The sequence below is a fragment of the Tachypleus tridentatus genome, chromosome 6 (genome assembly GCF_004210375.1).
Source record: "Tachypleus tridentatus isolate NWPU-2018 chromosome 6, ASM421037v1, whole genome shotgun sequence".
NCBI classification, from domain to species: Eukaryota; Metazoa; Arthropoda; class Merostomata; order Xiphosura; family Limulidae; genus Tachypleus; species Tachypleus tridentatus.
In genome coordinates this window covers 68,173,064-68,199,154 of record NC_134830.1, presented here as the reverse complement: position 1 = coordinate 68,199,154, position 26,091 = coordinate 68,173,064, and the positions used below count along the sequence as shown (strand labels likewise).

The 26,091-nt window shown below is 30.2% G+C and overlaps 1 protein-coding gene across 5 annotated transcripts in view; it reads right to left on the bottom strand.

The window, feature by feature from the left end:
* Nucleotides 1-488: 488 nt before the first annotated feature.
* Nucleotides 489-26,091, bottom strand: part of LOC143252739 (putative citrate synthase 2, mitochondrial) — a 34,164-nt gene continuing 8,561 nt past the window's right edge. For all 5 annotated transcript variants that reach the window (XM_076505330.1, XM_076505331.1, XM_076505332.1 and 2 more), the window contains exons 2-10: nucleotides 24,307-24,357; nucleotides 21,823-21,930; nucleotides 17,128-17,325; nucleotides 10,372-10,560; nucleotides 7,412-7,611; nucleotides 6,945-7,074; nucleotides 5,052-5,153; nucleotides 2,361-2,570; nucleotides 489-1,934 (exon numbers count right to left, since the gene is read on the bottom strand). In XM_076505330.1, coding sequence (XP_076361445.1) covers nucleotides 1,770-1,934; nucleotides 2,361-2,570; nucleotides 5,052-5,153; nucleotides 6,945-7,074; nucleotides 7,412-7,611; nucleotides 10,372-10,560; nucleotides 17,128-17,325; nucleotides 21,823-21,930; nucleotides 24,307-24,357 — 1,353 coding nt within the window. In that variant the 3' untranslated portion in view covers nucleotides 489-1,769. The remainder of the gene's footprint in view (nucleotides 1,935-2,360; nucleotides 2,571-5,051; nucleotides 5,154-6,944; nucleotides 7,075-7,411; nucleotides 7,612-10,371; nucleotides 10,561-17,127; nucleotides 17,326-21,822; nucleotides 21,931-24,306; nucleotides 24,358-26,091) is intronic.

The window sequence follows — 26,091 nt, the reverse complement described above, 5'->3', positions numbered from 1 at the left end:
TAAAGCCATATAGTATATCAAACATTTGCACCAGGAAAGTGACAAAAATATAGTTGGATTAACATCTTCCATTACAGTGCTGATGAGTAATAAGATTATAATATTCTAGACCTTTTCTTTGTACATTGAAAGACTTCTAAGATAAAATGGTTAATTCTTGATTCATATCTTATAAACTTATATCTTTGTTTAACACTATTTCAATAGCTTTTTCCACCAGTATTTAAGTGTTCATTGACTCTACATCTACTGCTGTTAGGGTTTCCTTTTTCAATTAATTTACTTTATAAAAGTTGTAGACACATAATGGTTTTATCTTTGTGTGTGGCATTTTAGGATCCAAGCTAGTCATTTACATAATTGATAACTGAAGTCATTGTGCATTGATGTGATCAATTTTCATTAAGAAAGGTTACTTATGTATTCTTGACACTTTTTGTAACTTTAATATTCTTGCATCTGTACTAAAAACTAAAACAACCCCTGTATAACTGAAAACTAATTTTATTCCATCCAAATAATTTTTCTAGAATACTGAAAATTGCATTTTTATATATAGTGATTGGGCTGACTTACAGATACTATTTATATCCAAGTGTTTATGGTAGGGAATTTAATAAAAAAAACAACATACAACATTATCAAGCTTTTCACATTTTAACCACTGATTTAGGTTGTTAGTTATAATAAAATTATTTCCTTAAAAAATTGTACAAATAGAAATGTTGGACAATAGTTCTACCTATTATTACAAGTCAATTAATATTCAAAATAGAACTCCATGTATTATGATATAATCTAATGTTTCCTTTTAAAAAAAACCTGTTGTAACAGCACTTCAATGCCATTAATCTTAGATTTAATTAACAAAAAATGAAGACTGTATAATATGATAAATATAAGCAAAAAGAAAATACAGAGTAAGACAAAGTGGTAAAAATGTTACATAACTAATAAAAAACAACCAACTAAAAATATTAGTTTGATAATATCACAAAGTGTTTCTATAAAATAACATTTTGGATTTAAAGTTTACTAGCAAGAGTCCATATATAAACATTAAAATGTTTACAAACATGTAATCAATTAGGGAATAAATCCTTTTATTTTGTATGAATAGTGAGAAACTGTCTCCAGACAACGTTCACTGTAATTGAGCACAAAGCTATGAGGACCAGTTTTAATAATTTACTTGTCTGACATAATATAAAAATATCTGTGACAGTTATGTCAGAAATTGTTTAACATATAAAAAATAAGCTTTAATTTGGTACAAACACTTAACTGGAATTAAAAAAAAAAATGGTGAAAATAAGATTAGAATTAAACCAATAAATTACTATTACAAATGTTCATGCTATAGAAATATAATAAGATCACATGACCCTCCTAGCAAACCGAGATTCAAAATGTTTTTTTACTTTTCTTTAATTATAAGTTAGTAGTAACTATAGAAGAAAGGGAGGTAGAACTTAAGTGATTGTTTATGATGGTGTCTCCTTTGTTATATATACTAGATTTTATACTTGTGCTTTCAAATTTGACTAAACATTCCTTATTTTACCAACTTTGCAAGACTCATCATATCAAAAACCCTGGAAAAATATTTGAAACATCTTTTATCTTTTTCATAAACAACTGTTTAACAATGACAAAAAATTTTGACTGAAGTAAATGTATTATTTTTCTCACAAAATAAGATGTCTACCAGGTATAAAAAAACAACCATCTCAGTATTAAAGTTCTTCAAAACTACAATTCTACATTCTTTACACAGCACCAACAAGCTTCATTAATCCTTCTGTTGTCATAGACTTAGGTCGCTCAATAGGTAAGCCAAGAGCACGGTCCCACACTAACGATGAAGCAGTTCCCAGAGCTCGAGAAACACCAAATAGAACAGTGTAGAACTGCATTTCTGTCATACCATAATACTAAAAAGAAAATAGATTCATCAGTGAATAGAAGTATATGATAATAAAGTAAGTAAGGATATTTTAAATGTCAGAAAAGTCAAGCTTGCATAATTTATACTAAATCATTTGTTGAAAAAAAAAAGAATATTGATCCAATCAATTTAGCAACAGTTGTCCATGCTATATAATTATGTAAATACTGCAAAGTAGCTTACGAAAAAAATGTTAGAACCACGAAAAATGCAGCCATTATTTGTCGTTTCTGAAAGTGAAAACTTACATTTAGAATATGTATACTATATTGATGTTAAGATTATATTTACAATGCCACAAATCTTTTGTCTCCATACTTTAAATTTAAAATAATTTTATATTCATATTTTAAAAATTAACTTTGATATAATAAGCCATTGCTTGTAACAAAACTCCACAAAACCAACTTACTTGTAACAAAACTCCACTATGTGCATCTACATTAGGCCATGGGTTCTTCACTTTTCCCAGCTCAAGCAGTATTTGTGGAACAATTTTGTAGAGTTGAGAGACTAGCTTGAACATTGGGTCGTCTGGAAGATGTTTCAGTGCAAAGTCTCGCTGGACAATGTAACGAGGGTCAGTTCTTCGTAGAACAGCATGACCATAACCTGGTACAACCTTAACATGAAAAAGCATTCCAAAAAACAACCGAAAACTATAGGATTAAAAAAATGGGTTTTCAACATAGTATAAGCAGTTTCTAAAAGCAATGTTAATATACGTAATAAAACTTTTAATATATTGATTGGAAGTGTACTTGTTACAAGTAACATATATATAAAGTATAGCTGTCTGACTGTCTAGCCTCAAAAGTTGTCAGAAACTAGCTGAAACAATGTTGATGAAATCTGACAAAGAAGCTCAGTGAATCTTCCAAAAATAAAAGGTTAAATGGACAAGCAGTTAATCAGTTTCAATTTCATTACCTTAATGTTATTAATGAACACTCAACTAAGCAGAAGTCGTAGCAAAATACGTGAAGAAAACAGCAATGGGTTACTTTATATTGGATGAACAGTGTATGCTTTGATTTAAAATATTGGAAAGGGATGACCCATGCTCCCATTTATAGCAAATTACATTTTTAACCTTGGTGTTCACAAATGCCTTTCATAGTTCCCAGCAAATTGCAATAATTATCATGAATAAAATATGACACCTTGAATCAATTTAAACTACAGTAGGTAAAACCCAGTGAAATTAACGAGCGATGTTTCCCATATCAAATGCTAATCCTAGAACTAAGGCAAGTAAATTATAAAAGCCATAAAAAAATAGCTAATCTTGGAAAAACTCATATTCCTAATTTAAATGTTGTACATCAGGCAGATCTACTTGTAAAAAGGATTCATAATATATAAAATGTAGAATATATATAGTGAAGAATGTTATTTTGCAGGTTTAATATCCATTGTAGATAAATAGTACATAAATTAAAACATATATACATACATATACGTAATTACAACATGATGACCTCAATATGGCACTCAGATACAGTTCATATGACACAATGAAAATTAATAACCAAAAATGTTTTTAAAAATCAGAAAGAAAAAAAAAGACATTTCAACAACTTTGTCCCCCACTGTAATGCTAATTTGAAATTTGTATATCTTTTAAACAAACTAGTTGTTTCACAATTTTCTTACAAAGCTACACAAATGGCTCTGTGTATAGTTTTCCTAATATTTAACTGATAGACTAGATGGAAGGCAGCTAGTCCACTGCCAATTCTTGTTTGCCTCAAACCTTTACTTTTGTAGCAAACCTGTGGCTCACAAAGTAGAATTTTACATGGATGAGCCACATATCATGCACTCTCAGGTTCACAGTTTGAGCACATTAGTCGTTATACTATACCCAAAACTCTTAAACCAAAGAATATCAAAAATATAATACGATTACTTTTATATTAAGAAATTTAAGAAAAAAGTAGACAAAAATGTAACTAAACAAATCACAACATTATAATGATTTAATATGGCATTGTTTAAATATCAATCTCTTCATATTATATTTAAAGAACATTATCTGGATTTCATTTAATGGTTTTTGGGAATGGCTATTACTGTAGAAACACAAAACTAAAGTTTTTGAAAGTAAATGCATTGTAAGTAGTTTAACTTTATTTTCACAAAGAATGCACCTCTTGATCACATACAACAACTGGGATTTTTTGGCAGTGTGACCATGCTTATGGGCAAAATGAACTATATAAAGAAGGTATTTGTACATGCTAATTAACCCAAAGAAGCTGCATAGAATTAAACTTGCTCATATTAAAAGAAAACAGTTTTAATTATCTTTAATATTAGTGGTTTTCCTCTAGACACAATAAAAGTCTGCTGTTAACTACTAGCAATGTTATCACAATTTGTTTTTAACACCTTTAGAAGGTTTAGGTATGTGATATATAAAAAAAAAGTTTAGATCCTCAAGTGTTTTAAGAAAAAACCAATAAATGTTTTTTTTTACAGTAGTCCACACAAATGGACGTATACTGCATGCAAAGTTTTATGACAACCAGCAACTTAAGTTAAAGCCAGTTTCAATGATGTATTGTGAAGCTGAGTTTCAGATATTCAATGTAGTTTTCTAATGTAACAGCTAAAACTAAGTGTTTATTGACTACTTTCAAATTTTTAGAATCATAATGTCCTTTAAAAAGGTACAAAATGAATGAGGAAAGGCTTACAGTACTCCAGAGGCATGTTTAACTGATTTGAGTAATACAATACAATCAATAGAAGGTGAAATAAAGGCTTTATAATTATGAAATGAATGTGTTATCCAATTATAGGTAAAGAAAATTAACTGAAGTTATTACATTTTGTAAAAAAAATAATTTCAAAAATAAAGTAGCAACATATTAAAAGATATTTTAAGTTTTAAAACCTATATTTTACAAAAACGTGTGATCACTAATTTTACAAGGTTCATTTTTTGTTAAATTCACTTAAACAGTATTTTATCTTTAAGTTTATCACATCTTAACAATACCTTGTTATACTTGTTTAGCCATATAAAAACTTATCTTATAGATTTAAAACATTCCAACTTAATCATAAGATTTTTGTACAAAATGACTTATGCTACCTGTCCTGTCTTTAAAGTTTTCCAAACAAACTCTTTCACTTCTTCATCACTTGCATTAGGACTCAAGTCTTTCTGTAGCTTTTTGAGCCAAACCAGAACTTCCTGGAAACAAGAAAATGGAAAAAGATTATTTATTTACTTTCAAACATTTGTCTTTCTTATCGTATATGTATGTTTGTTTTGCTTATTTATATTATTATTTTAGTGCAATTAACTCAACCTGTAGTGTTATCCTAGATTACTGACATAATGTAAATGTTTACTTTAAATGTTTTATATAAAATTCAGAATCCACTTTGAATTAAAAGCTTTCCATCTTGTTAGGTTTGGTTTTGAACAATTTAAGTTTTAGCCTAATATATATTATTAACTTTGAAATACCTAAACAAGAGTATCCATTGTTCAATCAGAGTAAATAAAAATATCTTGAGATATCTCAGACTAAAAGTATTCATTTGCTACAATTTTTTTATGATTTATTAATAATGTAGGTGATATTTCTTAGAGTCAATATAACTGTTGAGCTTTAATCAATACTCAACTGTATTGATAAACCATACCTATTAATAAATAAACCAACACATAAAAATCATATCTGTTCTATACAAATATATAAAATGAAGTTGTGTAAAATATAAAGAAAAGATTTATATATATCTTAAATATACTGTGCTTATACTTCACAATATGTAAACATTAATACAAACTTGAGCTGTATAATATAATATTCAGGACAAACTTTTCATTTATTAACATCTATAATACTTAGTCCAGATGTTCACTAGTATTTCTGTTGTTTCTTGAACAGTATCAGAAAATCTGTATATCAGATATTAATCACATACACAAACACAAAAATGTAAAAAAAAAAAAACAATAATAAATGAAAAATAAACATTCATTTATCAAACTTCATTAGGTATTTTACTATGCAAAAACTTTGACATTTGCTTTTCAAAATTGTTCTCAGTATGTCAAAAGCTATGTGCATCTTCATCTACTCCTGCTATGTTTGGAAACACATAAGACATTAAGTTGTTACAGTAGAAGTTCAAAACAAAGCTAGAAGTTACTATGATTTACATTTGTATTTGACGGTGATAGTTTGCTGAAAATCAAAAAGTGCAATTTGTGAATACAAAAAAGTTTTTATAAAAGTCTTTTCATTTATGTTGTTTATTGCAAAAAAGTACAAATAGCATTACCAATAGCACAATATAATTATTTGCAACTAAATAATTTTTTTCTGGTATTTCAGGAGTCTGAAAAAATAAAACTGCTAAATTAAATTTGCTTAGTAGCCTAAAACAGCAGAAAGTTCCTAATTTATTTAGAGGCTTACAAACAACTTGTATGCATTTCACTTAGAATTTACTTTTGAGAAACTCTCCAAATACAGATTGTGCAAGGTGTCAAAAATTAAGCAATAAAATGTTTTAGTTAGTCTTTGGAAGAGATACATCATTGTCACTTAAGTTTATTCTTATAATTTTATTTACAGATGTTAGTCAGCTAAATATATCACTGGAAAAGTAGGTATTCCACAAATATATAACCATGACAAAATATGACAGAGTTTATACCATATTAATACATACACAATGTCCTTAAATCAATATGTGCATTGACATGTAGAACATTTAAAAGTTACTTCTATGAAGATAATCAACAATATATATATTTCAAAAACTATTTATTTCAAAATACATCACACAGGTAACTTGAAAATGCTCAGTACATGAATTGTATTCTCTCATTTTACTTACAGAACATCGTTTCCTTCTATATTTAAAAAAATATTTTTTATAGACAAAAGTGTAAGTTAGATGAATAGAATGAATATATATCCACTTCAATTCAGGTAACATAAAAATGTTTTTGTTCTGAGCTAACCTGGTTTGCAAGTCCATGAAGAGGTCCTGCCAGACCACTCATACCAGATGCAAATGATAAGTAAGGATCAGATAGGGCACTACCAACAAGATGGACAGAATGAGCACTGACATTTCCTCCTTCATGGTCACTGTAAGAACAGAAATTAAATATTGAAAATATGTTTCAACATTAAAAATTGGTAATTAACCTGCAGCAAGTATTAATTTTTAAGCAATTTTACAATTCCCTAAATAGTATAAATCTTCCTTAAAGCAACAAGCTTTAATATAAAAGATTTAGAAGTATACAAAGAATGTACTAGTTTACTAAACAGTGGTCGAAGTTAAAAATGACGTGCTCATAAAAATATAACTTTACACTAATTATTTTAAATTTTGACTAAATAAGTACATTCAAACACAAATTACTATATATATTTGTTCCAAAATATATTTGTACACAATTATGACATTTTTCCTATTTACCTGTGGATAGTAAGGTACAGTCTAATTAACTCTGTAAAGTTGGGGTCATCATATCCAAGCATAGATGTAAAGTTTGCAGACCAATCTTTATTGACATCTATAGCACCAATACCACTTCCATCTTTGTACAAGTTGCAATAGATGGTGGCAGCAATTGGTGGCAATTTGGCAATCAAATCCATAGCATCTTCAAAAGTGTGCTGTAGATAATAAAACTACCATAAGTATCAAATTATACACACATGCAATGCTGTGCACTGCATATACTTATAACACAAAATATCATGTAACAAGAATTCCTATAGAAGAGCTATTCAATTATATAGCAGTAATAAATAAAGTTCATGAAACTATTAAAAACATTGAATTTTTAAGAGGAGAACAATATGAAAGATATACATACAGTTGAAGTTTTCAAACATTGAAATTTTTTACTAAGAATTAAAAGAGGACAATAAAGTAAGTAGTATATTTTGTATTAAGTTATTGAAAAATAGGGAAATAAACTGCTTTTCTATAATAACAAGAGAAAGTATAATTTCAAAAATGTTTTATTAAAACAAGTTAAAGGAATAGAAAGAAAAATACATTCGATAAGTTTAAACTAATTAACTTTTTTAATATAATCTAACCTACTTCTGAAACAGATAGTATTTTGTGGCTGTACATTCAGAAAACATTTAAGTTATTTATATTACATTGAAAATGGTATTTGAATGTTTTTATTATAGATTTTATGTAAAGTTATTTTCTGAAGAATTACAAGTTATAAAACTGGTAGAAAAAATTAATAAAGAGATAAAAACAGAAGAGTATTAAGTATATATAACAGTATTTTGTTATTTATATCCAAAAATGGAAATGTGTACATGTTTTGATTATATATACAGGGATTACTGTTAGGGTTGTCAAACTGCCTAAAGTATTTATATATTTAAATAAATGTATGTAAACCTGGTTATTTTGCTGCACAAAGAAGATAGCAAACCTCAGTATCATGCTTTTTCAACAGCTTTATGCATTGTAGAGCTATCATATTGGAATATTTCTTATACATTAAAGTGGAAATGTTACAGAATAGTTGGATTGGCATAACAATTGTTGTACATTAGTTTCTATTTCAAAATGTCACAATGTTAAGTTGTCACGTCCAAAGCTTGCCATTTCACCCTGAAGGATTTACATAATCCATCAAGTGTATCAGATGACAGCTTCCCATTGCCCATTTTGACAGTACAATTATACAGAAATTTAACTCACACACATCAATAGCAGTTCCATAAATATATTAACTGGATCAATAAAAATGTATTCTTAGTTTTACATATTATGTTGCAATAAGCTGATACTGTTATCACATTAAACCTACTTTTTATGTAATTTTTAAGTCTATACACTATTATGCTTCTTTCTGCAATTATGCAAATTTTCCACAGACTACCTGCAGAAAGTCCGTAGATCATAGGTTTTGAATCAGTAGTCTATTGCTCAGATAATGATTTGTGCTACCTAGCTACATTCACTTTTTGTTTTTATCAAATGCATTACTGAAGGCTGCTCAGAAGTACAAAGACTACTAAGATATTAATAACCCTATATAAACTAGACATGAAGTGAATGACAAGAAATCTAATTGAACATAATTTTCATATTTGGTTAATTATGTGTTTGCTTTGAAACTGGAAAAGTGATGGTTTTGAAAAACCATTAAAACCTAGTATAAGCAAAAATGGTTAACTGTTGTTTTTCCCCAATGCTACTTAATGTTATATGGTGATAGATAAAAGATTCAATTAACTTTTATCAACCAGTCTTTTAAAAATCTTCTCTGCAGTAGTTGAACCATAAGTTTTATTCTGTAGGATTTTTTTTTTCCTTTTAGTAAGTGAGCTAATTGTTTAAAGTGAAAATCTTGTCTGACTGATTATCAGTTAGGTTGTTCATAAATGTATGATGCACCTCTAAAAAATATACAGGATTACAGTCACATTTTCCAAAATATAGCTTTATGAAGGAATTACAAACTACACAAAATGTAAATTTGCATGCATGTAATGGGCATTAATTCATAATGTGTAGAAGCTTGTGGCTATGCATAGATTTGCATGTGATACTTTATAGATAAATGTGATGTACCGTAATGATCTAAATCTAAACTTGCATATCTCTTTCAATCATACACATATATTGATTGAGTAGAAAATTTTAAAATATTTTAGGTGGATTTTATGGACACCCTTAAACTCCCTTATCAACACTTAACATTTAAATTGCCTTTCAGTAATACTGGATACATATGTACATAAAAATAAAACCATACTAATCATAATTAATCCAACATCAGAAAAAAATATCTATCATGTTCTATTTAAAAAATTGATCTAATTATTACTAGTCCACCTCTGGCACTTACTCTCTTGTGAGACACTATTTTGAAATGTCATGTGACCAACACGAGGCATAAAAATTTAATGAGAACTGTTTTTGTATTTCTACCTTTTTAAAATCAAAGATAAAAGGCTAAGTGTTTTGATAATTTGATACCCTTTTTTAACTTGTCAGCATGTTATGGAAAATAGATCCTATACATATGACAAATAAATAAAGGAAAATAAAACAAAACATTTCTACATTACATATGTTTTATTGTTTATGAGCACATAATACTGAGTATTTGTTTCTTCCAACAAGTTTTTTCATTCTACCACAACAAAATGTAATGTAAAATGTAGAATAAAAAAAAAATTAATTTCCAGTTGGAAAACCAAAAGATCAAATATAGATAATAAATGGAGAATTCTTATTAAACATTAAAAATAACTACATTTACATGTACATTCATGACTGAAATTCTTACAAAAGGTCTTGGCTCTATATTTGTTTGATAAAACTCATCAATTATATATGAAGTGAATGTTTAATTATTAGATTCTTAATTAGCAGAGAAAATTTATGTTTACCTCCCAGTAAGTGGCTTTGGGAACTCCTTCAGAGTATGCTTTAGCAAACTTGCTTTCTGTGTTACATGCTGTAATAGCTGCACTCAACTGAGACATTGGGTGGAGGTGTGAAGGGAAGTTATTCAGCATGGTTACAACATGGGATGGCAGACCAGCTCTTTCAGCCCAAGCCTTTGACACAGATTTCACCTATGGAAGATAAGTTAAATATCCTTGCACTGAAAGTGCAGCAAACAAGCTTTATAAAGTTCAAATCTCAGTAGTGTGTATAAAATCTCCTTTGTTTATTTTCTGTGTCATAATGAAATACAAGTTTGGAGGTTCCTCAGAAAAATATTCCAGTTATGACCTACTGTTTCTTTCCCTGTTTTTTTTTTTCAGCTAATTGTTTTCTAACACTCTGTATTTAAATAAAAATGGGAAACCAAAAATGCCACATCAACAATGAAACAGAACTAAGCCACTCGAAAAATGAATTTGAAATACAATGCAAAAACAGAAACCAAGAATATGAATTTGCATATGAAAATTGGTTATGAACAAAGTAATGAAGCATAATTATACAGGAGTAGGCAAAAGTCTAGAAATTTAAAATTAAGAAAATAATTAACTGAAACTAAAAAAATAAAACTACCATTACAATAAGAAACTAAAGAAAAAGTTAAAATAAATCTCAAAGCTCCAACCTTTAAGTATAAATTTGCAAGTAAAATCTTCTGAGGAAAAAAACTACTTTGAAAATCAACACAAAAAGTTGAAATTCATAACTGAAGAATTTTTCTTATTTAAAGTTCAATTTCAATTTTTTTCTGAGACAACCACATTTAATAAGTAGCTGGAATACAACCATTAATCACCAAAAGGCAAATGAAAAAATCTTCACAATTTACAAAATGTTATAAAACCTTAATTAGTAAAATAAAACAGAATAAAGGCTTTTATCAGTTCAGTGTTTTTTGTGATTTTTTTCATTTTTTGGGAAAACTGACAACCTGGAACTGAAACACTGTAAACTTCAAAACTGACTTGCCTAAAGTATTTATAATGTAAAACAAATATGTCAAGAATTGTTTTCAACCACTATTAAGTTCCTTTCCTTTTCAAGCCTATAATAGGAAAATCCCAATTTATTTGTAACAACACTAAATTAGCAGAATATTTCAACAAAGTATCTCAATACTTTTTGACTGCAGTCTCATATAAAGTCCAAAATAAATGTTAATATTTTCCAAAATTAAAAATGTATTGAAATATTACTTACCTCATAGACACTTATAGCATTTACTCTAATGCCAGAGTCACATCTTTTACCACCTAAGCATTGGTCTGATTTTTCTCACTTGCTCCAGTCTTTTATACCCAACTTAAATAATTACATCCAAATGAAGCTAAATTAGTAGACAAAATTATAAGGAAGGACCACATTAAAATTAGCTAATCCCAGCCTCTGATTAATTATAACCATAAATTTTTAAGCCATAAACAAAACACATTAAAATTAAACAAAATATGTTGAATCGGAGGGCCTCCAACTTCACCCTCTTCCACAAGAGTGGAAGAAACTCATTTTAATTATCAGGAGGAAAAGCCTCTGTCTACCATCCCAGTGACTGGAAACCAGGTGTAGTAAGGACTTTCTAGCTCCACTAGTAGAATCTGAGTAATGCACGTTAGAGGAGTCAGGAGTACCAAATCAGATTATGATTACCTTCACAGCAAGAGCCTAAAAAGAAGACTTGGACACACTGAAAGAAATTGCAGAAGCATAAAAATTGGGTGTAGCAGCCAATTTGTTGCTATTAATAGGATCTGACAATGGGCTCAAACAAATCATATTTTTTACCCTGAGTAATGTAAAATGAAGATAATATTTATAGTGGTAATCCTGTTCCATCCAGATGCAAAGCAGATACTCCCAAAGCCCCAAAGAAGAGACACTGGAAAGCAAACTGCCAACAGTTCAGCAATCCAATGAGAGACCAACCTACCAATTATACTAGCAAATAAGAGCTAATCCAACAAAACCTCATAATGCAACGTCTATTTAATCTGAGAATCTGTTTGGATTAAGACAATGGATCTGCTACCACAGGCATTACCCATGGAGCATGTGAAGGTAGGAGGGTAATAAGATAGGACTAGTCCTAAAAAAATGGGTTAAAAATTTGAAAATTAGGGGAACTAAACCACATGACTCTAATGAAAAACATAAGATATCACCACAGAATAGTCAGATTAGAGCCTGATGATTTACCCAATAAGAAACCTTGACAATGGGGCCTTGCCTGTTGAAGTGGCAAGTAGAGGAACCCAAATTGTGGTAATGTCAAGACTGAACAATTTCTTGAGACTGAAAAATGATCTTGACTAAGGAAACTTAGGAAATCTGCAAGTATATGTGCACAATCCTTGATCCTTTAAAGACAAATAAAATGATTGCTCATGTTCTCGTCCCAAAGGTATGAAGGATTTGAGTGATACTGACATTCAAAAAAGGAAATAAATTATACAGTACAAAGGGAGAAGGAGAGGTGAGTAAGAGTGTAATGTCCTATTCTATAACATTGAGTAGGATGTGAAACAGCTGCATTCTGTTATTTCCAGACTAAAAACATATTGAATTTAAGCAAGAATGGATGTCACAATCCCAAAAGAGAAGCCTGTCTGGGTTGCATCTGAAAGTATGATCAGGATGAAATAATCTAACAAATGACAAGATGGTGCTAGCAATAACCAATCACCTGTGGAATGGTGTGTGACACAGAATGATGGAATGAAGTCAATGAGAAAAATACAAACTTATACAGTATGGCAGAACCAATGTGAAGCCTTTGTGAGTCCAAGGGGGAAAAAAAACCTGAACTGTGATACCTGACCCTTGTGCACCACAAATACCAATAGTGGTGGGATTCCACCACTGATGCAAGGTGCAGATTGGAGATGATTATAACCAGGTTGGAAATCTACAATTCTAGTAAGAAACAAAAAAACTCAGATTGAGGAATGACTAACATGTGAACCTTAGAAAACCTAGGAACTGATATAGACAAGGAAGAATGATGACTGGACACCAATCTCTTGTTAACATAAGCTCAATAACTAGAGTAATGAAATTCTGAAGAACTAGTCTGATGACTCTTTCACTACCCCTACACCAACCTCACTCAGATGATCATACAATTAAGTTCCAAATCCTGATGAACTGCAGGTTGGTTGGGTGGATAATAATGGGAAATATGTGAACTAAACAACCAATTGTGATTCAAGAGCTCCTAGACCCATGGTTAAGGTTACCATAGATCTGGAACTGAGCTCTCACAGCACCTGAAGGTATACAATAATCATTGATGTTGTTGGCATTCCAACTAAGCAGTGAAAACCTTAGATATAGATGGAATCTATGCTGATTACCAATGTATTGAGGGGTTGCTGTCTAGAGTCAGGACTCACAAATGGGTGGTATTATAATATGTAGGAGCCCGTGAAATTTGAGTCTAACAACTGGGAGGAGTGTAGAAACAGAAAAAATCAATGTGTATGTTAATGACAGATCCAGCTCACAATAAATAAAACTGAGATCCTGAGTCATCTTAAACTGGAAGATGAAAAGAAACAAAATGTTAATTTGAGTTGCAAGTTTGTAAACTTAATTTCCCATCAGGGAACATAGCTATATATGTGACTACAACTCCTCCTTAGAACCCCAAAATTCAAGGAGCAAGTGTATTATCTGAAAATCAGAAAAATGCCTCTACCTTGTGGTGACAAGTTAAATAACAAAGTTCCAACAATGTGTACCTTCATGTAACTAAGAACCTTCCAGCATGAACCACAAAAGAAACTAAAATTCACTCACAGACTTTTAAACCATCAAGTAAGTTGCAGGCTCAAAAGCCACTGGGAAAACTTAAAACATCTTGCATTTCAAGAACTAAGAAAAGAAAAACAAATCAAAGGCAACTTATTCCAAAGTGGCCTCATTTTCATTTTTCACAGATCATTTAAAGACTATGTCGATGGCTGCTAACTGGAACAGCATTTTGTGTGGTAAAGTAAGTTGTTTTATTAGAGTAAAGCAATTTCAAACCAGCTAATGCATCCACCTTAGATATGAAACTTGTCCCCAGTGCTATTCATATGTAACTTTACACACAGTCACACATGGTGATTGAAAATCAAACAGACTAAAAGAAGGCACAGGAAAAGTAAAATATAATGTCTCTCCAAAATGTCAAGGATTGTCCTCATTGTAGCCTCAGAGTTCTCTAGAGAACCCCTACAAAGTCTGTATATATGTTTCTATCTCATAAATCACAATTTTAATCTGCCATTTTATTGCTTCTCCAATAAAAAATAAAGTTTATTTGATCATAATCCTTTAATAGAATGATGAAATATTATGTCAGCAAAGGACCCATGATATATCATTTGTTGACAGTGTTCAGAAAGTTCATGATTAATATAACAAACAGCAAAATTATGCCATTTGTGATTTAATAGTTTTTGACATTGCACATTACCAAAAGCTTTTTTTGTAGAGCTTGATCTAATAATTTTTTTGTTTTACTTAAGAAAATTAAGAAATTTTCATAGTTATCAATGTGTAAATAAGTCTATATGCCTTAAATGTTCCTCCAAATATTTTTTTCATAAGAAACAAAATGATTAATGCCACATTGTAATTTCCTTTGTCCAAATTAATTTCTTGGCTTTCTCACCAAAAAATTCATTGACATGACCAGTCACTCTGATTTCTGAAAACTGTCTAAGAGCAGTAATTTACTTGTGAATTTTTACTTTTATTCATCTAAATCGCTAGTTACATTATTATGACTTTTATGCAATCATAGTGATTGCTTTTTAATATCGGACCATATATTACTTGTGTAAAACCTGACTGATCAAGAAAAATTAAAGCTTATACTTGGAATATGTTTGTTTGCTTGTTAAGCATAAAACTCCACAATGAGGTTCTGCGACATTTCACAGCTGCAATTTCGCACCCAACTCTTGGCAGCCAATAATTTAACAGCCGAGCTCATTGGCAGCAGACAATTTCACACCCAGGAAAATCAGCAGTGGATGATTACCCAGCCAAGCAATACATGGTTAAGTTATGGTGTTGTTCATGATGTTACTAATGTTAACAACAAATTAACATTCATTTGAAAATTGATGTCACTATTAAACCTGGAAAAAAACATATAAAATATCTGCATTTACTGTTAGAACTTCAACACATAGTCTTCTTGTTAAACTTTCATTGATTTATTTTAAAACAGTTTCAAACAGCCGATAAGTAACATCATGAACAACACAGTGATTTATGTGACATCAAACAGAAGAAAGCCGAAGTTATGCAACAATGGATACATTTATTTATTCGATAAGGGTAGCATGAAGGACAATCAGGTAACTTTGTACATGTGTGAAAATTACAGAACTTTGCACTGTCCAGCATGGATTCATGTCCGAGACGATACAGTTATAGTTTGCCTCAAGAAGCACAGCCACACACCCGATGGACCAAGAAAATCTGTCCTGGAAGTTGTATCTGCAATTAAAACACAGGCAGGTGCTACAGCAGAGCCACCTATTACCATTTTGGCTAACACCACCACCACAGTAGCACCAGCTGTTGCAGCAAGCCTACCACATGCGAACAATCTCAAGTGCACGATACAGCAGACGTGCTTAAGACAACAGCACATTCCACGACAGCTTGATTACCTGGAAACTATGGTCCTACCTGAATGCTTCATTCGCCTCGAAACAGTAGAACTGTTTTTTATTACATGACTCGGGGCCAGGTGCCAATAGGCTACTCATATTCAGCACAAGAACATTGTTGCAAGTTATCCGCAACTCATCTGACTGGAGCTTTGACGATACCTACGACATTGCACCAACACTCTTTCATCAACTATTCACCATCCATGCCACATTGATGAATTGCATGATACCAGCGCTCTACAGCTTATTACCTGCAAAAAGTGAGCAATGTTACAACATGTTATTTAATGCTATGTAAATAAATGTGGCTACATGGATGTATGATATACGAGTCTTTTTTCTTAAACTGTAATGTTGATGTAAATACTCGGTTGGGTAATCATCTGTTGCCAATGAGCTCTGCTGTCAAACTGTTGGCTGCCAAGAGTCGGGTGCGAAATGTTGGGATACACTGTGCTGTGCCACTCATAGATACTGAAACCCATTATTTTAATTTTAACCCTACAGGCCTAGTACTGAGTCACTTAGGGGGATTATTTTTACAAATAGCTTAAAAATAACTACCTGCAATCCATGTTGATGTAAAGAAAATCAAAAACAAACAACATGTGTGAATTGTGATAATTATTTTAACTGAAACAATTATGAAAGTATTAAATTTAAGTATTACTTTGCACATAATTTTACTTGTTTTACTAAAAAAATTAGTAGAGGGCATAAAAATTTTCCATTTAGTGCTAAAATAGTTTATTGAGATTGTACACACTGGCTAACCTGATAAAAGTAATTGAAATCAATGTTTAACATTACCTAAAAGTGACATTAAAATAAAAAATATCTATGTATCAGAAATCAAACATACAATTAAACAATACTCAACTTTGATTTCTATAAACATGAGATGAAACCAATATTTTAATTTTACAATCTATTTTAATGACCAATGGCAACAGGTGTCAATAAATATGTAATATTTTTGTATAAGAAACAATTCAAGTTTTAATTTTTGATATCAAAACAGACCTGTTCTAGTGTGGGGATCTCTCCAGTCAAGAGCAACCAAAATAAGCCTTCTGGAAGAGGTTCCCCTCCACCAGGAGCTTTAGGAAGTAATTTTCTGATTTGAGGAATAGTGAAATCACGAAATTCGATACCATCTTCAGGATCTAGATGAGAAGTTTCTGTCACAAGGCCTCTGATCCCTCGCATCCCTCCGTAAACCTACATAAAAGTAAAATGAATGCAAGTTAGCTACAGATTAAATTACTGCTAACAAGAAGAAACACACACATCTTGGCCAATATTTACAAGGTAACTGGCTGTAATCCATGCCAATATAAAACAAATTACAGTTATTCATGTTTAAAATAGTATAAGCCTCTGATTACATGACAAAATGTTCAAAAATTAATATCACATAGTTGTTAAGAGCTGGGCAACTTAATAGATACTAAAAGTGGTTACACTAATTAGTGTCATGTAAACTAACTGATTAACCAAAAGCATTAAACTATTGTTTAATTCAAACTAGTATTTCAGATTATTACCATTTACAATTAATACAACTATCAAGTAATCAGTTGCAATTAAATCAACTGTCAAGAAAGTAATCAACTAATAGGAATTACTGTTTTCTATTATTATTGTAGCAAATTATTTTACTATCAAACACTCGAATTATTGCTATTACATTTATTCATTGTAAGCATTAAGCTACTTAATGGGCTACCTATGCTCTGCCCAGAATTAGACTTATAATTTTTTGTTTTGTTTAATTCAGGTTTGTTACACTGGGGATTTCAGAGGTGGGTGGGGTCTCATGACTCAATGGTCTTATTTTGACACTCTTTGCCATCAAATTTGCTCACCCTGTTCTTGATCTGCAGACTAGTGTAGAAACAACTATCTGGTATCATCTGCCACTGTATTGTACTCTATGAAGAAGCTTTTTAATATTAGAATTGAATGTCTGGTTAATGAACAACATTTAATTTCATACTTTTAAATAATCTACCTTAATCTGCAGAATTGGGTGACTAATGTTAACAAAGGTGTTCCTGGTTCTTCTTCTTCCAAGTTCTTGAACAGAATGTGGTCACATATTTTTAATTAATCTTACTAAGAAAATAACAAAGTAAACTCACCTTCATATAGTAACTACAAACAGTGTCTGTCTCTCAAAAAATGATGTTGCTTCATAATTAACTTATTTCATGATTAAACCTAATATTTATAATGTTTTGCTTGAATATAACAACACTGTCCTCATGGCCACTTGCACTTACCATCATGGACTGGCCACAGTTTTAAAATATGTCTCATAACACATTCTACCTCAAATATAAATAATTTTTGGAAGATGTTGGTTGTCAATGCAATTCAGCCAAAGGATCTCCTTTGTGTGCTAAAATTCTTGATAATGGTTGAAATTTTGTTTATTTTAAAAGACAGTGATCTAAGAAAAAGTAACAGTATAACTCTCAAAAATAAAATTTGGATCATGAGCAAAAAGCAGCAAAGCTTATGAAACATGCACAACAAGTAGCTTTAATTAGTTAACAATTTTCATGACACTGATTGAATGTTAGGTTTGATTAACTGGTTATTTTAAATGATACTAATTGAAGCAACCTATACTCATAAGTAATCAGTTAATCATGTTCATCACCCTGTTCTAATTTATATATAAATTTCAAAATCTTTCTGTTGGTTTGTTTGCTTGCTTGTTTATCCACTGCACTCACTCCACAGGTCATACTTTCCTGATGTGAAGGTGTGAAAAAACAACAATTTTTTTATTGATATACATATGTATCATCTGCTGGCCATACCAGTAATTTTATCATTAACATATATGTGAAACAAATAAATTCTACACAAACTTGACATTTTTTGGTAAATTTGAGTTATATTTAATGTAGAATATAGCATTATAGGCCTATTCAATTATAGATCAACTATACATTTAATAACACATGTGTATGCATGCATAATTAGAATGATGTATGTGAAAAAGAAAACAGTAAGACTTGCCTTTAAAATAAAATTATGCTACCTTAAAATACACTATATGAAAACAGTACTACTTGTATTTTAATAATTATTGTGTAAAATAAGATTAAAATCAAGTCAGCAAATGTATTTTATTGTTTTTGGTCTGGGTGGTTTAATACCTAGAACTGGATTTTTTTTCCTTTTGACACACAAAATATAATATTGCATTCTATTTGTAGTATATTTCATACATCAATGCCATAATGTGAATATAGTATCACATTCTAAAAATATACTAAATTTACATTAAAGCAAATTGAGAATAACATTACATTAATATTTACATTTGAAAATTTAATATTTGATGAGGGATGTGAGGGAGAATAGAGCTTAGCTTATCCTATTCACCAGAATGGGTATTCATATGTGTACAAGATAAACAAAACATTCTCCATAAAGGGCTATTTATTTTTGCCAGTGAAGGAAAAAACAAAACAATAAAACTGTTCATAAAGAAACCCCAGTTTAAAAGAGATTCATATTTCATTTTCAAAACTCAAACTTATGATATTTTTTTGCTTATAAGTTCACAAAATATTTTTTACCTATTGAAATACAGAACGGGGGAATAGAGAGAGTAGATTTTTTTTCAAAAACATGGGCAACACTAGCTAATGCTGCTAGTATACTATAAGTATTCAATTGTTCAACATTGTGAACAGAATGTTAACATACAGAAGACAAAAGGTATTTTTGTTTAGATGACTGAAAAATGAAAAGTTAAACTAATATATTTAAATTATGGAACTAGGATTAGTATAAAAATACTGCTTACTTTACTTTGAAATGAACAGTCAAATATTTAATATGTAAGAAAGCACACTTTTAATAGTGTATGAAGCAGTGTATTATGATTAAAAATTAAAAATCATATCAGAAAGTTACAGGAAATGAAAATACAAAACTTAAAAAAACTATTTTAATTTTCAGATAAGCTTGTACTTATATAAAAGTTTCACACAAAGCCACAGAAGAGCTATATAAACTGTTAGATTAGAGTAATGTTTCAAACTGTTTTGATACTGGAGACTGGCTTGCTACCTTTATAAATTATCAGGGGCCACTAAAATGCAAGTAAAATGAAAAATCATTGATTCATATATGATTATTTTGTCACTTTTAGTCTATTTTCACAAAATCCCAAGGAGCAGGAAGGTGGTTTGGCAGACCAATGCCAGTCTGCAGTCCAGAGGTTGAATAACACTTGACTAGAAGGAGGGTTACTATTCAATTCCCACTACCAACTACTGGACTAATCACGTCTCATCAAATAACAGGATTTAACTGTCATGCTCATAATGCATATACAGCACCAAGTGCAGTGTGTGTTTTTCAATAATGGGAAGGTAATGATGAAATGAAATTGCAAATTAACATTTAAAACATTATTTTACCACAAGGACAGGTCTGACTTTTGAACTCCTTGATTCCCAGTCTGGTCTGGACATACCAGCCACTAAACTATGCTTAGTCAATTTTGATATAAAGCAATTTTATATGCAAAAACGGCTGGTTTGCATATAAATTTCTCAACAAGTGGGTTTCTTGACATCAATGATTTGATATAAAGCATAATGTTTATGAGCCATTCCATGTCAAATCATCCAGATTTTGGAAAATTTTCCAGGTGACCCCCTCAGAGTACCTTGAAAAAATTCACACATGCTCATCTACCCATATAATGAAAATTTGCCAAAGATTAGATCAATATCCAATAGTTTCTGATTTACAGCACTGTAAAATTTAATTATTTTTTTATTACTTTTGGCGAATTCATTTTTGGGCACCTTTGGTTGCCTAAAGCTGCAAAAGTAATGGCGGTAGAAGGCTGAAATTTGCCACACTGACTGAATTAATCTCATAGAATTCAAAAATGATCTCAAACCAATCTCTCTTAGGATTATCATAGTGAGGCTGCAAAATCACCTGAAAACCCAAAATTGTAAAAAATATTGGTTTATTTAATAAGCCATAGATATAAGACTTAATATGATACAAAGCTGATTTTTTTTTCAAATTTCCTATAACATATCAGTTGATAAATCAGCAACTGTTGGAATTAAAAGTCTATTAGATCTCCTGTAAAAAAATGTTGCAAGCAACTTTTTATGATTTAGTTAAAATTGCCCTACTTCAGGTCACAGTTTGACCATGTCACCAGTTATTCAGTCTTTTCATATTTTTACAATATATTCTTACATCTGTGAATATGATCTACAAAAAAAATCAAGATGGTGTTCAACCTACTTTTTTGCAGAGTCTGCAAATGTTTTCTGTTTCAATAGTATTTAAAACTAAAATTAAGAGTGACAAATATTTTAATTTCTTGTCTTTGAAATTCTTACCACACTGGGTTGTAATCTACAGAATACATAATTTGTTTTGTGATTCATGGTATGCTTTAAGAATCTCATACATGACATCATTTTAGCATCTACTGAGTGACTGACAGACAATACATTACTGTATGGTGGTGTGAGTGTAAAAAGAGGTGACCCCTTCAGATGGCCTTCAGCTCCCTTTCAGGGAAACAAGACAGAAATGACAGCTTTATGAAAACATTACAAAAATACCGTAATACTTAAATTTTTGTTTATTTACTGTAGATATCAGCAAATTCTGTGTTGAATTATTTTCAACCAAGAACAAAATTTTTTTTCTTACCTGATCTACAGTAATTTCTCCAACAACTTTACTGCCATATTGTTCCCTAAAACTCTTTACAATCTTTTGTTGTTCTTTTATTTTTTCTGCTAGTAATGCTTTCAGTTCCTAAAGAAATGTATAAGAACATAAATCTTGCAATATGTCCTTAATATACATAAAACTCAACATGCTCAAGCAACATAAATAACATGGAAGCAATTATAGAATCCCTATACCACCCTAGCCCAGCCACCAAATTAATTAAAAATTCCTTTTGAAGGTGGTTTATGAGAAAGAAGAATGTGCCCTTACAGAAGCAGAAATGGTACGTAAAAGAAAACAAAGATGTATATATATTCTAAATTATTCGGTCACTGATAAATTACTACCATCATATCATAAGTTTATCTTATGCTGCCAACTGTCATGGATTTTTTAATTACTAATACATTTTCATCATCAAAAATATTTACTACTACTAAGAAACAAAGTAAAGACCTTTTACTTTAAGCAAACATATACATTAACTATTACAATACAAAAGACTAAAAAACAGTTACACATGTATATTTTTTATTACCTAATGCTGTAATTATAAAAATTTATAATACACTGTCTATAACTCTTCCCAAATTTTAAAGACATGTTAGAAGGTTTTATTTCACAATGTTATGATTAGAGACTGTATGAAGTTTGATATACATGATACTTAAAACTAAATTGTTTTTCAGAAATCAAATAATTGCAATTTGTTGAGATACATTAAGTTTAAAGTGTGGGAGGGAAGTCCCAGATCACACTACTTTAAGACATGAAGAAAATACTAGCTGGTGAAAATGTGTTACACTGCTGTATTTCACACTATGGTGATTTAAGGTTATTTAAAGTTGAATATGTTATTTAAAACAAGAAAATAATAAGATAAAATTATAATAATAATATAATTCAAAAAGAAACTAATGTGGATTATGAAAGTATGTTAATTTCAAACAATCACAGTTAAACCAGTACATGCCATCACACAGTCAAAGCTGGTACATTTTGCTGCATTTCTAATTTCTCAATTACTTTACCACATTAGGAAGTAAAACACAAAAACTTTATATACATTTTTCAGTTCTGTGGGTCTAAAGATTCATATTACTAAAAGTGATCTTGAAAATCTTTAATACACATTCCTAAATATCTGTACAAAAATAACCAGTTTACAATATGTAGAATGATCTGCTTAGTGTTTCAAGTAAAATCTTGTGTTATGCAAGTTTTACTTTCATAAATTAAATGAAAAACCCACAGATTTCAGAAGAAATTCTTTCTTCATCCCTGCAAAAAGATACACCTATTGAAAGAACTTTTTTATATAAGTTTTAAGCTAAAAAAGATTAACAGCTTTCACTTTACATAACTTTCTGTAAGCTATACAATATTACAAAAAACAATAACAAGACAAAAAATGCAATATTTGTTCTTCATCCAGCATCTTACCCATGAAAAAATATCCATCTCAAGTCTTTTTCACAATACAAATGGATAAATAGTTTAAATGAAAAGAAATGGACAAAACAACATATCAAACACATCTGTTTCAAAAAATATGTCCTACAGCTTTAATGTTAATGTATAGGCTAAAGTATCAAAAAAGAATTTAATATAGTAAGAATGCTAAAATTTTCTGAGGATGTTCAATAGGTTTATATAAAGAATAGTGAACAACTAAACACTAACATTGTACTGTTTCTAGATAGAAAAAAACAATCATGTTTTCTATGTTTAAAGAAATGCCAACTAAACTTGTACTTGGGAGAATCATAACTTTAGAAAATATTATATTAAAATCTTTCATCCATATAACATTTTATCACTACACAACATTAAAAGAGAATGCTTGTAATTTTTTTTCATTATTTTGTTTCTCAGTATTAACTCCCAAAATATAAACCCAGTTATGAGATCTGATTAATGCATTTTAAAAAAATGAAATAATAAGTATTTGTTTTAAGTTCACTAGAAGAAGTTTGTTTATTTACAAAATCTTATTGAAATAAAACCAAATTCATTTAGATTGCAAGTTTGTAAGCCAGCACAAAACAATGAATTAAAATCTCATCCAATAAAAGTCATTTAGATAGATCTAAATGTTTCAGAAGTGGGGATGTTGTAGCACACCAACTTTCACATATTTGACTAATACAGCAACTATAAATTACATTATTATATTCATTTTTTGACAATGGGCTGCCACGGTTGAGCTGCTTTTAACAGCTTTTAACCTTTGTGCTCACAGATTCTATATTTCAGACAAATAGAGGATCACTATTGTGGTTTCTCCTAACAGAAACTACTGAGCTATTCTGAGCTAAGAAATCCACTGAACAGAAACACTATACATACATATACACACTGTGAAAATCATATACAATGTGTACAATGGCCAGAAGAACAAAGATGACAAAGAAGAAATTTCTTGAAAAAATTATTAATTTGATAAATATGTGTACTTACAGCTACATCAGAAGAATTTCGTGAGACCAGAGATAATGCTGGAATAGTTTTCTGTGGAGTAAAAGATAACACATTACATCACAGTTGATACAGCTCAATTTTTGTTATGGAATTTTTCACTTAATTCATTTAAAACTAAATTAATAGTTTATTACTGTCACCTGATTTACAGTAAGTTGTGAAACCTTTATGAACAATTTCCATAAACATTTTTCTAAACAAAATAAAATTTCATTTTGAAGTACTTACATGTAATTTCATAAATCTGAAAATTATTTAATTACAAATGTATTACAAATAATTTAATAAATATGAAAGCTATTTAATTAGGACTTTACTATTAACAAAACACTGTACTAATATACTTTTGCTTTATTTTAGGACCAGGAAATATAACCTTATTTAGTGCCAAAAGAATTAATAAAAAGAGATTAGATGATGTCTGATAATTATTGTGAAGAAATGAGACTAATTGTACCATACAGAGCATAAAATTCACAATACATTAAGTTACACAATCTAACAAATTAATTTGGGAGTCAAAAACTTAAGTACAATGAGTAGAGAAAGATGACTTTGTTAAAGGCTATTTATATTTAGCTCATTTTGAAATTATTACTAAAAATCAAAAGCTCAAAAATATAAAAATTCAAGAACCAAATGATCAAATTTGATATTAATGCTATATCATATAACAGAAGTTATTTTAAGATTTAAAATGGAACATGCTGTGGATAAAAAAATCAAAACAGCAGAATCTCTTATGCAATTAGGGATAGCAAACAAATCCCACTATTCAAACAATGAAGGTGAACAGGCTTGAGCAAAAAAATTTTTTTTTCTCATTATCTTCATCATCATCATAATATTGGTTGGCATTTTATGGCACAAAATAACTAAGCTATCAGCAACAAACGACTAGTAAAACATTAAAAATAAAGTAAAATTATTAAAATTCATAAAATGAAATCACGTTAAAACAAAAAGTCCAATTTTTGAATTAAAATTTTAAATAGCATTAAAAAAACCAATGGTTCTGAAAAAATTAAAAACACCTGTGAGGTGGACAGCATCACCATTGCCAATGACACTGTCCAGTGTCAGGGGTTAAACCTGTGGACAAAACATGCATAAAATGGTGCCATTGTTCAGAGTCTTAACAATGACATGACAGTAAAATGTGAACTATTGCAACTCGAGAATCATACAGACCACACACTGGTGCTTCAATCCCAGATAAAAGAAAATGATGAGTTAAAAAAATTCTGACCAATGTGTAGTCTAGTTAGGACAATTTCGTCTTTCCGATTTTCATGGTAATAAGATGGCCAAAGTCCAATAAAGGATTTTATCTGGAAAAGCTTGTTGTCATGCTGCTCACTCCAAGTCAACTGCCAATTGGCACAGAGCTGAACCTTGAATACAGGAAAAACACGGTGCATGTGTTGAACAGATATGGCAGTGCCAGAGCAGACAGACTTAGCTGTGGTGTGAGTGAGATCTTTCCCGTGAATACCAACATGGCCTGATATCTTCAGGCTGAGGTCTGGCATAGCCATAGAACAGAGATCCATAGTCCAGTTTTGATTAAATGAGGGTACAAAAGATCTTTAGCATGGAACATCGATCTGCTCCCCAAGAGGTGGAAGAGAGTACATGGAGGATGTTCATTGCCCTTGTATACTTTACTCATAGCTGCTTGATGTGTGGTATAAGCTGACCCAGCTTATAGTCAAAGATAAGCTCCAAGAACTTTGCCTCAGAAACCAAGGGAAGCACAACTTC